Below are 15,259 nucleotides of genomic sequence, written 5' to 3' on the forward strand. Positions count from 1 at the left end.
TAACAGCTGTGGTTTGTAGCCATAAAGAAGTGCAAGTGTGTCGAAAAATACAGTGGAGCGATTTTTGTGCCTGTTATTAAAAAGGTGAGGTAAACAATTTGCATCTCACTACAAATCTAACTTTTCTTAAAGAAAATTGGGTCATACTTTACATTACATTGTCATTATTGCCATGCTACTATGTAATTACGTAACTTAATGTTATTTTGAATGTTAATAATAAAAAATATTGAAATAGCTTGTAATTAGGTTGTTGTAATTGCTTTTGTTAACCCATTAATTTAGCTATCCATCATTTAGCTCTGTAGCTTTTCAACTTGTTACATTGTAATGTAAAGTGTTACAAAAAACAGTGTCCATTCTTATAGATAAAGTGTGTGATTTATGCAAATTAATGGGTATGTTATGTTTAAATTGCCCAATCACATCGTGCAAAGTGGATGTCAGGAAATTTGGCCACTTTAAGTAATTAAGCCAGTGGTTAGTTGGATCAGGTGTGTTTAATTAGGGTTGCATCTAAACTGTGCAGGGCTGTGGCCCTCCAGGAACTGAGTTTGACACCCCTGAATTAAGTGTTTGCACTGCAAACTGCTTAGAAAACAAGTGTACATCGGCATATGACCTCACAGGAAGTTGAAGAGGAGAATTTACCTGCAAGCCATTTTGTACCACCTCGAATTTATGCATTGTCATATAACATGTCACCTGAACATTGTGGCCAAATATGCAGTAATAATGAAACGGCAGGCGCAGAATATCCAAATTGACAGATTGCATCTGCTGACATTGTGAGGTGTGCAGTCTGGAAACTTTTCTGTCCCATAAGACCTATTAAGCTGAGGAGCTGTCAGATTCAGAAAAGCTGACAAATAAAAATAAAAATAAAAATGATGAGCCGGGTGGCTCTTTCCACATGTAAGCGCTATAGGTACCAAGAATGTTGGTCCTACTAGTCTATTTATCAAATTCAGTACATGCGCTGATAGGATGGGATTTTGGACACAGAAAAAATTTAGGTAAAAGAAATGTGATTTAATTTTTTATTCGGGGTAATGAAAAAAAAGTGCTTTTTATGCTGTTTTGGAGCGTGTAACGTGAAATGTGATTACAGAGAAGACATCACATTTTCATTTTAAACATTTAAACACAAAGTGTTAATTTGAATACATAATACTGTATTTAGATATTGTATACATTTATATATTTAAAAGTATGTTTTTTTTCTAAAATACCTACCTGAGTCTGTGACACTGTGACAGTGTTCCAAATGACCAAATCTTGTCAGGTGTAGTGAACTTCTATCCCCTGCTGAGTGTGTAAGGTGCACTGAACGCCAAGTAGAGACCCTGTGAATCGGAATGCAGCTAATTATTGTTTTTTAAAACAGGTTTCAGAAAACTCCCCCTGTTAGCCATTGGTTGGCTGAACAGATAGTCCCAAGTCAAGTCAAGCCAAGTCACCTTTATTTATATAGCGCTTTTAACAATACAGATACAGTCAAAGCACTTAACAGTATCAAATTGGAGGATAGAGTGTCAGTAATGTATAATATAAAATTAAACACTCAATTTTCAGTTAAAGGCATTTCATTATTGAATTCAGTGATGTCATTGTCTAGCTCAGTTGAACTACTTTAATGCAATCAATCAACTGGGAAAATATTTATATAATATAAAATATTTTTTTTACTAGTGCTGTTTACTGATTAATCATATATATATATATATATATATATATATATATATATATATATATATATATATATATAAAAGTATCTTTGAAATCAAATTGACGATAATCGCTAGTCCCACCCCAAAGTCACACCACAGAGTGACAGTGTTTACACTTTCTGTGGGAAACAGCCTACGAATGGTTTACTTATTGTTGTTGCTGTGTTTAAATTTGGGATAGCAGGAAGTATTTGGGTTTTTAAAAATATATTTAACATTGTTTGCTAATAATGCTGTGTTGTTGTGTGGTTTTTTTATTGCTGACATGCTCAGAAAGTCCCACTGTAACAGTCCTAAACTTCTTCTCTTGTTTTTTTGTCAGCAGCTTTGAAAAGCAGCGCAATAGGCAGCCCGCATGGAACGAGCAGGAAGCATCCAACTTGATATTCCGGACTTCAGCAACTCCGTCCTGTCGCATCTGAACCAGTTGCGAATACAGGGCCGTCTATGTGACATCGTGGTCAATGTTCAGGGCCACAGTTTTCGTGCCCACAAGGTGGTCCTCGCCGCCAGCTCCCCCTACTTCAGGGACCACATGTCACTGAGCGAGATGAGCACCGTGTCCATATCAGTGATCCGCAACCCAACCGTGTTCGAACAGCTCCTTTCATTTTGCTACACGGGACGCTTGTGCCTGCAGCTCGCCGATATCATCAGCTACCTGACGGCTGCCAGCTTCCTTCAGATGCAGCACATTATTGACCGTTGCACCCAGATTTTAGAGGGAATCCACTTTAAAATCAGTTTGTCAGATGTGGAAGAGGAGCTTGGGAATGGGGCCCACAGGACCGCCAACCAAATCATTGAGTCAGGAAGAGGTGGGACTGGGCTAGGTGGGTCCCGCTCCCTAAGTCCCAGACATACCAGTTCCCGATTGATTAGCAACACTGGGGTGATCAACATTCGTGACGTGAGGGAAGTCAGAGAGATCAGTCCCCCTGGGGAATCCATGAGCCCCCAGATAGTAGAGCACAGTGGCATTGCCTCGGAGGAGGTGGGAACTGGGAAAGAGCCCATTCTCCGTATTAACCGAGCCGGGCAGTGGTATGTCGAGACAGGGACTGAGATAGAGAGAGGTGGAGAGGAGAACGTGCGGATGGTGGATGGGTTTCGGATTAAGACGGAAAGGATGGATGAGTGGATGGGGGCAGAGACCCAGGCATCGGCGGAGGAGGGCAGTGGGGCCGAGGAGGGGCCGACAGTGATGATTGACACCTCAGGACGTAGCACACTGGTGCAGGAAGGAGGAAGAGGTGGGAAAAGCTCCCAGCCGTCCAGTAGCTTCAGTGAAACAGAGAGGTATGTAAAATCTTTCTGAAGTTCATGTGCACTGTCAAAATGAAAGCAAAATCTTAGTCTTATTGCACAATTTTTCAGTTCATTATTATTCAGTTGTTTTAATGGACTTTTATTGAAATGTAATGCCTTTCTCCGCATCAGAAACAAGTATCTATTTCAGCTAATGTCACCAAGCCTTCTTACTTTTCAACCCCTCCCCTTTAACCATTTACATTATCAAATCAGTACTGGATGATACCATGTTGAATAAGTATCCCATTCTACTTTGAATTGGATGTATATTGGATGTAGTTGCAAATTTAATTTCATGTTGATTATACGGTTTGGAAAATCCATGTGTGATACTTTAAGATGTGCTGCATTTACCCCACTAACCCATTTTCTTCTGCCGACAAGTTTCCTGTAAAAGATTGAACCCATACTGTTTTCTTTCAGGTTTAGTCCAACAGGAAGTGTGGTTGTGATGGCTGATCGCCAGAGAGCCAAGAGTGAGTCTCCAGGAAGAGTTGACGATCAGAGACACCCCACCTCACAGGTAGGGCAACCTTAAACCTTGATCAAGACTCGGCCCTATACACTTACAAGCCTTGGTTTAACTTTTTATGATCTCTGAACATAGTTTAAGTAGTTTCAAAGGAATATCAGCACACCTTACCGAACAAATAAGAAGCTTTAAAGTGCCTGCAGTTGCGTGATACTCAGAACAGGTGGTGTGCCTAACTTAGAGTGCATTTCAATTTGGAAAAGGAGTGGGAATCATGAAAACAAACCATAACCTCTCACCTTTCCCTTATCAGGGAGAAGAACAAGCCGTGTTTGACATGGGGGGATACGAGGAGTACCTACGAGAACAGGTAGGTGACCGGTGGTTCCGCTACAACCCCCGTCTCACCTGCATTTACTGCTGCAAATCCTTCAACCAAAAGGGTAGCCTAGATCGCCACATGCGCCTGCACATGGGCATTACCCCCTTCGTTTGCCGAATCTGCGGGAAGAAGTACACCCGCAAGGACCAACTCGAGTACCACATCCGTAAGCACACAGGAAACAAGCCCTTCCATTGCCACGTCTGCGGCAAGAGCTTCCCGTTCCAGGCAATCCTCAACCAGCACTTCCGCAAGAATCATCCAGGCTGTGCCCCACAGGAGGTGTCCCACAGTGCCTCGCCCGAGACCACCACGGTCACCTCCCGTGGAGGCCAAAACGAAGATGAGTCGCCCTCCCAGGAGGATGCCGAGGGCAGTGGTGGAGGGGGAGGTGCCGGCTCGTCCTTTGGAGAAGGGGTCCAACCTTCGGTATCCACCACTGGGCCCGACTGAAAGGCTTTGAAGGAAAATGTTACAAGTTTAGGGAGACACAGGACAGCGGGGTCCAACACGACCTTCTCTTGAAAGTTCCCTCTGTCCCTTGTCTCCCACCATCCACACTGAAATTGCAAGTTGGAAGGAGATGAGTGATCAGGAGGTTCTCTCGGCTGCTGTCAAAAATAAGGCTGGATAAAATAAGGGAGAGTCTTCTGCGTCCTACTAGGACAGAGAACCTCTATTTTTTCCAGTGATAACAAAGATGCAAGGAATTAGTAGGAATAATAACAATTGGTAGGAATAATATTCTCTAGGGATTTATAAATGGTATTTCCGCTTTAAACCGCATCTACCTTCACCATACAAACTGAACAGGACATCAATATATGAAGACAAGCCACACTCCAACAACCTCACACACCACTGGATGCAGTGATTTTTGTTTTCTTTTTTTGTTTTTAGTCTTTCCTGTTTTTTATATGTTACATTTTTTTATATTTTTGTACTACTACAGATCTTTCAGGATAAACTAAAAGAGAAGCTCTAGCTATGATTTGGTCAAATTGCATCGAAATTGCCAAACTTCTCTGTGCCAGAAGATGAGTTATAAAATGAGAGAACATCGTAGTTCTTCGCTACTTCGCCTTGAGACAATCTTGATAAATTAACCTGGGGTTAGACTTCGCACTCCCCAGCCATGGCAAGCTTAGGAAAACGGGTTCAGTTTTTTTATTAGGGACCCTCAGGTCTGACCTAACATCAGATTCTTGATTTATTTTTTGTTTTGTGTTAAGTGCTGATCCAGCCTGCCATAGAACCGAAATGCATTGCTCACAATTAGCCTCAACGCAAGGAAATTGTAGTTATAGAACTTTGGGTTTGTAACAAGAAACAGTCACGTCATATTATTTTACTTTTATTGTTGGTGGAAATACTGTGATATAGGCACGCTGGTGAAAAGAGGAAGGTAGAGTATAGCAGTGACATGTGTATTTATTTCACATTTAATTCCGGTTAAGGCCTTCATACATCTCCGAACTCAACAACTCAGCTGCTGAATGTTGGCGATACAGTGATATAAAATACAGGAAATCCTCAGATAAGCTACAATAGACCGCTCAGTTACCTCTCTCTCACATCAATACGCAATACCGATCTATCGCACGCAGATGCGTGGATGCACTCAGCCGAATTTTATGTTCAGTGTTTATTTCTTTTCATACGTTTTAAGTCGCTCGTTGAGATTCGCAAGTCTCGCCAAATTATTTTACTGGTCTGGTGATATTTTGTTTGTAAGAATGTGTTTGAGCAGGGGGAAAGGTGTCCCTCAGAGAACATAACCTTCTTCCGATTTTGTGTCAAGAAATGATTCTAAGGCAGAGACGAACCAAAACAAGGACTTGGTCGTCGATATTGTTTAGGAAAACAGAAACCGTATGTCTGTGATGACTGGGAAATGCCGAAATGCCACGGAATGACTTTGAGTGTAAGATTTCCCTTCATCTGATGGAAGGCACTTTAACCTTGGGGTCAAGTGCCTTTACACTTGGCTTATGAACAGATGTTTCCAGCTGGTGCTATGACGTGAATTTACTGAAGCTTTCAGTAACCAAAGGAATTGAAATTTATTGTGGAAGATCTTAAACCCTTAAGATTTCGAAGGGCGAAAAGGAAAAAAGAGATTACATCAGGCACTTAAAGAATAGGTGGGGGTGTTTTTTTTTGTTTTTAGAGTATTTGTATCTATATACATGTCACTTATGCATATTTAGACATTTATACTTGTAATAACTATTCAGAGACAGTTTCTAGAATGATCAACAAAAGCAAAGGAGTTTTAAGTGAAAGTAAAGCTGTTATCATTTTTATAAGGCTGTGAATCACACTTGGTTGTGACTGATTTTTTTAAGAAAGGGTTGATGCATATAAAAATCAGCTACTGATGTTTCCAATATGGATTTTGTGCACCTCACTTCATATAAACACAGATTAGAACTTACTTTTACCATTTCTCACATCTGTGAACACAGGTCAGCAGGTAAACACTTCTTATAAATATCAGGAACTCACTGTTTACTTTTTGTGTTTACCTTTTTTGGTTTGTACCAAGCAGATTTTCTTACTTGGGAATTCTAGCTCTGGGTAACTTGGGTCGACATATTTCACAAGTGCAGCAAAAAAACTGACATACATATGAACTTTTCGTCTCAATGTAAATACCCATGCCTCAGAAGCAGTCGCAGTGAAATACAATCCTGAAACTGTATAATTTCACGTTTGTTGTACAGCGCAGAACCCAGGTAAATAGAAGAGCATGTTAATATTGCTTTTATTTGTCAAAATGCAACCTCATGATAATAGAGAAGGGCAAATAATTTTGTCTGTAAACAACATAATCATAATCTAATATGTTATAATATATCAAGAAAAGATGTTTGTTTTATGGACTTTGCCTTTAAGTTGAAATTTAGATTTGGGGCATGGGCCTGTTTTGTGCACGCCAATCATAGAAGGGTGATAGTGACTTAAATTATCTCTATGTGAATGAATTAACTGCAATTTAATAACAAGGGATATATATCTGTAATCAGTCATTCCAGTTATTGTACTGCACATTTTAGCAGTCTAAATTTAATCATATTAATTTGGGTTTTAGGGCTAATGATAACTTTCAGCATGTTTTCCCTTTGTGCATTGACCTTCAAAACATTGATGGTTGACTAACCTGCCTGTTCTGTTTTTATTTTAAACAATAGTATTCATTCAAATATTATGTTTGGCTTTTGTATTTGTTTTTAAGCTTTAAGTAACATGGCGGAGGATAAATGTGTTGCTACAGTGTGTATATTAGGCTGTAATATTTAATGTTTCTGTATGACAATACATCTACTGCAGTTTAATGGTATTGACTGAACAAGTAATTTCTAACCAAATGATGTCTAATCTTAACAGTGTTACAGAATATGTAGTTTCAAATGGAACGGAACTACTTTTGAAGCAATATTTCACCCCATTTCCAATTTCAAAATTACTTTCAGATAAAGTGGTGCAGAATTATAACACACCATAATGAACACAAGATCTTTTAAAATGTTGTGAAACTGATACCCAATTGATTTTCACAACAAAAATTTGTATCCTCAACTTTTCAAGGCAATTATACATATTGGCAAACGTGATAAAATTGGTTTCAGTGATTACATTTACCTTGTTTTGTTTTGTTTGTTTGTTTTTCATGGTCTAGCTTGTGAAAAGTGATACAGTGCATGTCTCTTAGTAGTCTTTTTGGAAGACCGAATGACAACACTGAGCCATATCTTCAGAGTTTGTTCAGTCTTGTCACTCTGGAGCAAATATTTTGTACAAGCAACAAATTTCAGAAGAGGACACTTCAATGCAAATAACCGACGTATATATTTCAACACTGTCTGAATAAGCAAGCAAACGTGATGCTTTGTCAAAAAAGTTGTCAGTTGTTTTCTTACCTCAAAAGAGTCTTTGTACAAGGAAACAAGACATTGTTTTTCTACTGACCCTCAGTAGAAATAGTTTATTTGCATGTTGTCTTTGTCTTTTGTAACGGCCAATCATAAAGACATTTCCAGGCATCTAAATTTGCACCAAGAGAAGCCAAAATATTGACCTTTACGATTTGTCTCGCTATATTGTTTTATCTTGCAAAAAGCAATATAGTCTGTAAAGTTCTTTCCATGTGTCTTATGTTAATCACTTTAATTTAAATCATACTTTAGAAATATTTTATTTTACATAACCATGAAATAAAACAAAATATAATAGGTATTTTATTAAAACATGTCCAAAATCCAAAACATAAGAATTATCTTAGAAATCAGTTACTCTAATTTTAATAGCAAACCAGTATATTTATTGAAAAAGTAAATGTTTAAAAAAAAATTGAAATTATATTCGTAGGTGATTAAGTATAATTACTTATTTGAAATTAATCAGTTTATAATTACTTAACATTTGAGACATTTCACATTTAAAATGGTACAGGAATCAGAAAGATTAAGCATTAATAATGTGAATGCTATTTTCACAATAACCACTATGGTTTTTTTTCCCTCACTGGCAGTGTGTCAAGTCCATTCTTCTAAATAGAAACAAAGCACTTTAAGTGTAACTGTGAAGGATTTTTAATTATGTTCTTTAAATGTATAATTATGTAAACCCAGATTGTGTGATATTGCTAAACCCAAATTTCTAATATGAAAAAATAAACCTGTTTTATCCTTGTTCTGTGCCTGTACATATTGCTTTTATTTCTTACATTTGTAAATCCTCATTGCTCCTTTTGATGTGTTCGTTTCCAGTGCTTGCTTGGTGGACTGATAAAAACAACATATTATGACAAATTTAACCATCATTATTAAGCAATAATGAAGAAACAAGGCCGCCTTGTCAAGATTAAAATGAGGACAATCAATAGCTGTCCTCATAGTGCGGGATCCATATCCAATCCATATTAGCTGCTCCCACAAGGATTTGCAACTCGGCCGGTGAAGATCAAGGCGTTGATGCTGGACTCACGGATCAGCAGAAGGAAGGGCTGATCGGCCACAAAATTCTCCCGGTAGATGTTTAAGGAACGTCCGGTAGCAACTACCGCTGTGGCGGCAGTAGCTTCGCTACCTTCTTCATTCACCTGAAAAATTGGAGAACCAGACCATTGGCTAAAAAATAGTTTGATCTGTCTTACTATGCAGTTAAGCTAAATATAAAAACATGAGTTTGCAAACAATATTGAATGTATTTTACCTCAAGGAAGGCCTTATGGTAGGCATTGGAGATGTACAAGTTGGGCCCATCATCGGCAACCATCCCTAGTGCAACACAACATGTGAAAATATTGTGTAGATTCATCTAAACTCAAGATTTTACCCCAACCATGAACACAAATCCATACAGCAAAATTTCATAGCAATAAAGCCAAGATCCCATACAAGTTTTGCTCTACATTCCTAGTCATATGAAGCTTTTATGTTCTACAGAAGAAAAAGTCCTACAAGTTTGGAACAACATAATGCTGAGTAAATGATGACCACATGTTTTTTAGGTGAACTATACCTTTGAATATTTTAAAGGCAAAACAGTAGCAACAAGTTCTACAATCAAACTAATTGCATACCTGGGAGACTAGCGTTTTCTGGACTAAAAAGATCTTCAAGGCCCATTTTCATCAGCTGCTCTTTGAGGCTAAAGTTGTCTTCGATACGGAAACGAGGAACCTGCACGGCCACTGTGGTCTCTTTCATGGCATGTAACCAACCCTCGAGTTTCTTAAGGTTCATGTTTTCCACTACCTTAATTGGATGCAGTTTTGTTAGGTAGGACTAGAGGAGAAGATCTTTGAGGAGAACTTTTTGTCTATTGTTTATAATCAACTTACTTCCGGCAGGGTTGTACCTTCAGTAGGTAATATGAGCACCATTGTGATGTCAGCACCATTGTAGGGCAATTCAAGGATCTTCACCTTGTCGTCATCGATTTTGGCATACTTAAATTTCCTCTCTTGGTACATCATGGGGACTGGACACTTATATGTTGCGCTGACGTAAAAGTCTGACTTCATGACATTTTGCTTATCAAACTTGTGTTTCCATTGACCCTGAAACACAAAAACCAGGCTTGTTACAGAGTTCACAAGTCAGGAAAGTCTAGTCCTGCCACTTTCCAGAGTTTAGCTCCAACAAACTTGCCCATAAGTTTCTAGTGATCCTGAACAATTTGTCAAGGTCTTCTACTGTACACGAATAGAATGAACAAAACTTTTAAATATATTTTTATTTAAAAGCAATCCCAGATAGCAAAATTCCTGTGGCCCAGATCAGACCCACACCTGACACTTTCATCTGGCCCAAATACCGCATGGAATGATGGCACAGAAAACGCACTTACGCCTCTCTTTCAGATGTGAAATCTATGAATCGAAAATGATCTTGAACTAGCGCGCAAGAAGAGCTTACATATTCAAAAACCTCCAACAAGAAAAGTGTGTACATCTGCTCAGACCCTGACGTGATGCTAAGCACTTTTCCATGTCAAAGGCAGTATTTCAGTGGTCTCAAATTCAATTCCTGGAGGGCCACAGCTCTGCAGAGTTTAGCTCCAACCAGTCCAACATACATTTGATTGAAAGTTTCTAGTAATCCTGAAGACCTTGATTATCAGGATCAGGTGTGCTTGAAGGTGCTTATGGTTGAAGCTAAACTGTGCAGAGCTGTGGCCCTCCAGGAATTGAGTTTGAGACAAATGCAGTATTTACAAATGAGCTTTGGCGTGGATTTAAGCATACACACTCTAAGATCAAATCTGAGCGTATGCAAATTTGGCCCCTATTTGCCAAATTTGAGCCACAAGCAAGCCAAAGGAAGCCCCAGTGTCAGCCGTGAATAAACCAAATAAAGCAGAACTGGCCCAAATCTGGGACACAATAGCCGCGTTTCCACTGTCGGCCAAAAGGGGTCGTATTTTTGATGGAAAGAATATAGAAATTATCATTCTTTCTAAATGTGATGTATACTATGACTACAAATAAACAGAAACATACTCGACTATGTGTCCTCTTTCTTTCTGTGTGACTAATTTTTAATACCTGATAAATTAATTTGTTATGATCAATGTATCACTTATTATTGCAAAACATTGATGCTTTTGGATTTAATTGCATGATGTTGTTCCAGAGAGGCGTGTAAAGGAGGGGTTTTAGTGAAGCGCAGCGGAGCTTCTGGCCCGACAGTGGAAAAACAGCTATTGTTTTTAATTCTGGCCCAGATATGGCCCAGCTCCAACACCTTGCTCCGGCTCACATACTGTGAAGAATGATGGCACTTGGGCGGTTCGCTCCTGTTTGCCAAATGTGGGCCACAAGCAAGCCAAAGGAAGGCCCAATGTCAGCCATGAATAAACCAAATAAAGCAGAACTGGCCCAAATCTGGGCCACATTGTTTTTAATTCTGGCCCAGATCCAACACCTTGCTCTGGCCAACATACTGTGAAGAATGATGGCACTTGGGCAGTTTACTCCTGTTAGCCAAATTTGGGCCACAAGCAAGCCAAAAGAAGGCCGCATATCAGCCAAGAAAATAAATAAAATAATCCAGAACTGGCCCAATCTGGCCAATATTGATTTTAATTCTGGCCCAGATCCGGCCTAGACCCAAAACCTTGCTCTGGCCCACATACTGTGTAGAATGATGGCATTTGGGTGGTCCACGTGCGAAAATTTCAGACTCAGTGTGCAGTGGGCTTAAGCCTTAGCATTGCCGCACGTAAGCCAACCAAATAAACCAAAACTGGCCCTAATGTGGGTACAGCCACATTTTAGCTAATAATGAACTAAATAAACAATCACTATTCATTATCTGGGCAAGACTAAGCCTTAAGTGAGTTCTGCATCAATAACAATACTCAACAATACTCAAATTCTTGTAAAGAGAAATTTAAAAATGTCCTCCCTAAATGTTCAAATAAGTTCCAGAAACGTGTTTTACTTGGTAAAATCATCCCGACCCAAGTTTTGCACAAGCAGCAATTCAATGTCACAGATAAATATTCAAAGTTACAATCCAATATTTTAAAAACAGTTCTTCACAAGTTTGAACCTAAATGCTTCTCTCTCAGACTTAACCTACACAGTAAATCAGTAAGTGTCACAGATACGCTTTGTTAAAGAGCGCATGACGAAGATGAAAGGTTATATATCATATGTCTTTAATCTAACAAGGGTAAATCCAAACACAGTGAAGCACAGCAACATTTAAGACATGTAGACGTAAGACCAGACAAACTGAAAATGAACGTACAAAACCTTAAGTACTCAGATCAAACAAGGATAATTAACTAGGCACACCTGAACAGAATAATACAATCGCCACGTCAAGGGAAACGGTTCAAAAGTAAAACAAAGTCCAAATTAACAGAATCCGTGACAGTAAGAGCAATCATTATTGTGAACTGTTTTTATGTTGCACAGTACACATATAAAAAACTGCCATTGAAAGGATGTTTCAAAAAATAAATTGCTGGGTATGTAGCCTTCCTAATACTCATATTCAGATCACCTTGCATCAGTTAACTGTGTTGCATCCTACTAAAAGTAGCTAAATTCTATTAGGCCATATTTACAATTTTAAACTTCTATTTCAATTAGCCAGTGTCAAGTGTTACATCCAAACCAGAAGTGGCCTTCTTCTGTTTTATAATATATGGGTACAAGTGTGGTACAAGTTAGGCTTACACACTGATTAGCCAATACCGACTGTGCCGTATATTTGCCAAAACTGGCCTAGATACGTTTTAGGTTAACTGGGTCACATTTGTGGCATCATATGTGGGCCACTTTAGGCTCACAGCCACATTAGCCAGTGCTCACTGTGCCATATCTTTGCCAAAACTGGCATCTGCATGCTGTCTGGGATTCGTAACTTGGCAATCAACATCTAAATAAAACATTTCTGAAGAACTAATTCCTTCAAATCTGCCTATTGAGATTGTGTTGGAATGTGTATGGTTTTAATTTTTGTGTACAATTATACCACTACTAATTTTATAAAGTGCTTACATTCAGTTTTGCTGGTATTGTGGTAGGTGGCGTGTGGGGTGGGGTGTGGTGTGTGTTTGTGGGGCGTCACCATATTCTGCTGAAGTGTACACACCAATTTTGTGATGATGCAGTTATTTGTGAAGAGAATTTGGATTTTACTTAAATTAGCTGTTTTATTTTGATGGTAATTCTCTCACTGTGCTTATTATTGCTTGTTGCTTTTATGAGCTGGACTAGTTTCTTAAGAGCTGGAATTGTCAAAGATAACTAGAAGAGGACACAGTAAGCTAGACTGGTAGTTTTTTTTTTGCCAAATGATTGAAGGTGGTGATAGTGCTAAGGTTCAAAGGTACATTTATACCACAATGTGCTAAAAAGGCAAAAGTTTTTCCTTTGCGATTTTGAAACATTTTGCACAGATGTCAGTGTTGTCTGAACGTTGCTCATTCATACAGATCTGCAAAAATGACTAATAGCTCTGTATTATGCATGCCATGCCAGGCCAGTAGCTGGCGATGGCTCACACTACGCTTGCACACATATGCATTTCTATAGACTGAACAAGTAATATGTGTGTATGACTTCAGCATATTTACAAATTCATGTTTTGTAGTTTACATGAAGATGTTAATGACATTGTTTTAAAAAACGTGCACTTTGAAAGCCGTTTTTTTTTTAAAGTTTCAGTTGTGTAAATGAACGGCCAAAGTTTTCTGTTTTTAGTTAGCAGGTGTGTTTAATTGGTGTTGTAGCCAAACTCTGCTGGATGGTGGAGACCACAAAAATTGCATCTTTATTACAAGTATCTCTTTGCATCCTCACTTACTTTGAAGTAGATTGTGTTCACCAAGACTAATATGGTGTTGGAGTCTATTGAACCTTCTGGCAGGGTGTCTTTTATTCGGTTCTCAGTCTTGTTGGCTATCCATTCATTTATCGTCATCCTTGAAACTTCATGTTTCTCCTGGAGGATGAAACTTGAATGTTTAGTACAGGGTCAAGGATCAGATGACCTACATTTAGACACAATGCTAATGTAACCTTAAAATCAAGAGGCAGCAACTTGGCTCCATAGACCATCTCACTGATGTGCTGGTAGGACTCATTAAAAAGCATAGATTTGTCTCCAAACAAACGGTTTGCGGAGATCAATTCTGTTGTCTCGTGCTTTTTGCGATATAGTCGACAGTTCAGCTTGGCGAAGAAGAAATGGACCTGGTCTGATGTCTTCTCCTTTATTGTATCAAAGTGAAACACCTACATGTGAAGAATAGAGAAGTTGTTGACCTGCTCGACTGATCGATCTTTATTTGGAGTTACAATTACTTAACCTTACTTTCATGAGTTGCTCCAGTGTGGTGTTACAAGCCCCTAGCTTCGTCATGGCGAAAGCTGTTGAGATACTAATTGGCGACAGAAAGATGTTTTCATCGTTGGACTTTCCCTCAACAAGCTGCTTGAAAAATGAGAGGGCGAAGCGGCTGTTGGCTTTGGACAATTCCCACACTCGAGGGTTGGTGCCAGCTGGGATCTTTTCAGGTTTTTCAGTTGGTAGTGTTTCAGGATCCGGGCTGCGGTAGATGCACATTGGCTCCAAAGGTAGATCTTTGGGCTTCGCGCTGCAGATATCTTTGGCTGCCTGGACCGAACAGAGGGCGAGTACCCACAAAGCCCACGTACATGCCAACAATTTCATCCTACCTAAGGTGGAATGGGAAACCAGCCCAGGAAAAGCAGTTCAGTGCAAATTCTGGTGGTCAAACAAGTCATGGAATCATGCAATACAATTTCTATAGCGAATTGGGAAGAATTTTTGTAAAATTTGTACTTTAATTAGACTTAAGCAAGGAGCAAACTTTTTTTCCATAGCACTTTTCTACAATGAAATATGAAAAACAGCTTTCACTGTAAAATCCACAGTGGTTACGATGAAATAAAACCATTGGAAGTTTAAATTACCATAGCTGAGCCAATTGTTTACTGAGTCGACATTTTTTACTTCATTAACCATACACTGCTAGTCACAAATTAATATTTTATCTGAATTCTATTTCGCAATTGTATAATTGAGGTGAAAAGTACAATTTTAACCCTGTGAATCACCAAACCGCTTCGTACAACTCAACTGCTCTTTCTTGATCAGGATGTTCAATGCATTTAAACATTTTTCACGTACCTGACGTTGTTGTATTTCCTTGTTAAACACCAGTTTTGGAGCTATGTTGTACTAAAGCAAGCAGCAAAGTGAACAAAACACTGTTCTGTGGTCAGGTCAGTGCCCTTAAGACTGAAGAGACAAAAGTTTACTCAGGACAACCTTTGAGCTATTGATTGGTTTTGTAAGGTTAACCACAAGCAAA

The 15,259-nt window shown here is 39.0% G+C and overlaps 2 protein-coding genes across 3 annotated transcripts; one reads left to right on the forward strand and one right to left on the reverse strand.

Moving 5' to 3' along the window:
• On the forward strand, positions 1-7,875 carry LOC306875398 (zinc finger and BTB domain-containing protein 37-like). The gene is made up of 4 exons (XM_079425914.1): positions 1-84; positions 2,056-3,029; positions 3,465-3,564; positions 3,827-7,875. The coding sequence occupies exons 2-4, from the start codon at positions 2,086-2,088 to the stop codon at positions 4,346-4,348; spliced, it is 1,566 nt and encodes a 521-aa protein (XP_079282040.1). The 5' UTR covers positions 1-84; positions 2,056-2,085; the 3' UTR covers positions 4,349-7,875.
• On the reverse strand, positions 7,852-15,214 carry LOC306875399 (antithrombin-III-like). Of its 2 annotated transcripts, none has more exons than XM_079425916.1 (8): positions 15,076-15,214; positions 14,236-14,596; positions 13,941-14,156; positions 13,726-13,863; positions 9,744-9,962; positions 9,483-9,657; positions 9,113-9,177; positions 7,852-8,999 (listed from the first exon to the last, which is right to left on the reverse strand). In XM_079425916.1, the coding sequence occupies exons 2-8, from the start codon at positions 14,593-14,595 to the stop codon at positions 8,820-8,822; spliced, it is 1,353 nt and encodes a 450-aa protein (XP_079282042.1). In that variant the 5' UTR covers position 14,596; positions 15,076-15,214; the 3' UTR covers positions 7,852-8,819. The 2 variants fall into 2 exon arrangements, with proteins under 2 accessions (XP_079282042.1, XP_079282041.1); XM_079425915.1 differs by having other exon boundaries at positions 14,236-14,600; positions 15,076-15,213.
• Positions 15,215-15,259: the final 45 nt, after the last annotated feature.

Source organism: Barbus barbus (assembly GCF_936440315.1).
Source record: "Barbus barbus genome assembly, chromosome: 9".
Classification (NCBI taxonomy): domain Eukaryota; kingdom Metazoa; phylum Chordata; class Actinopteri; order Cypriniformes; family Cyprinidae; genus Barbus; species Barbus barbus.

Excerpts from the sequence above, each read along its gene's own strand:
- LOC306875399 (XM_079425916.1), bottom strand. The coding sequence starts at position 14,595 with ATGAAATTGTTGGCATGTACGTGGGCTTTGTGGGTACTCGCCCTCTGT. Across the intron at positions 9,658-9,743 it reads AAGGTACAACCCTGCCGGAA|GTAGTGGAAAACATGAACCT; the intron begins GTAAGTTGATTA and ends CATCCAATTAAG. Across the intron at positions 9,178-9,482 it reads AGAAAACGCTAGTCTCCCAG|GGATGGTTGCCGATGATGGG; the intron begins GTATGCAATTAG and ends GTGTTGCACTAG.
- LOC306875398 (XM_079425914.1), top strand. The coding sequence starts at position 2,086 with ATGGAACGAGCAGGAAGCATCCAACTTGATATTCCGGACTTCAGCAAC. Across the intron at positions 3,030-3,464 it reads AGCTTCAGTGAAACAGAGAG|GTTTAGTCCAACAGGAAGTG; the intron begins GTATGTAAAATC and ends GTTTTCTTTCAG. Across the intron at positions 3,565-3,826 it reads AGAGACACCCCACCTCACAG|GGAGAAGAACAAGCCGTGTT; the intron begins GTAGGGCAACCT and ends TTCCCTTATCAG.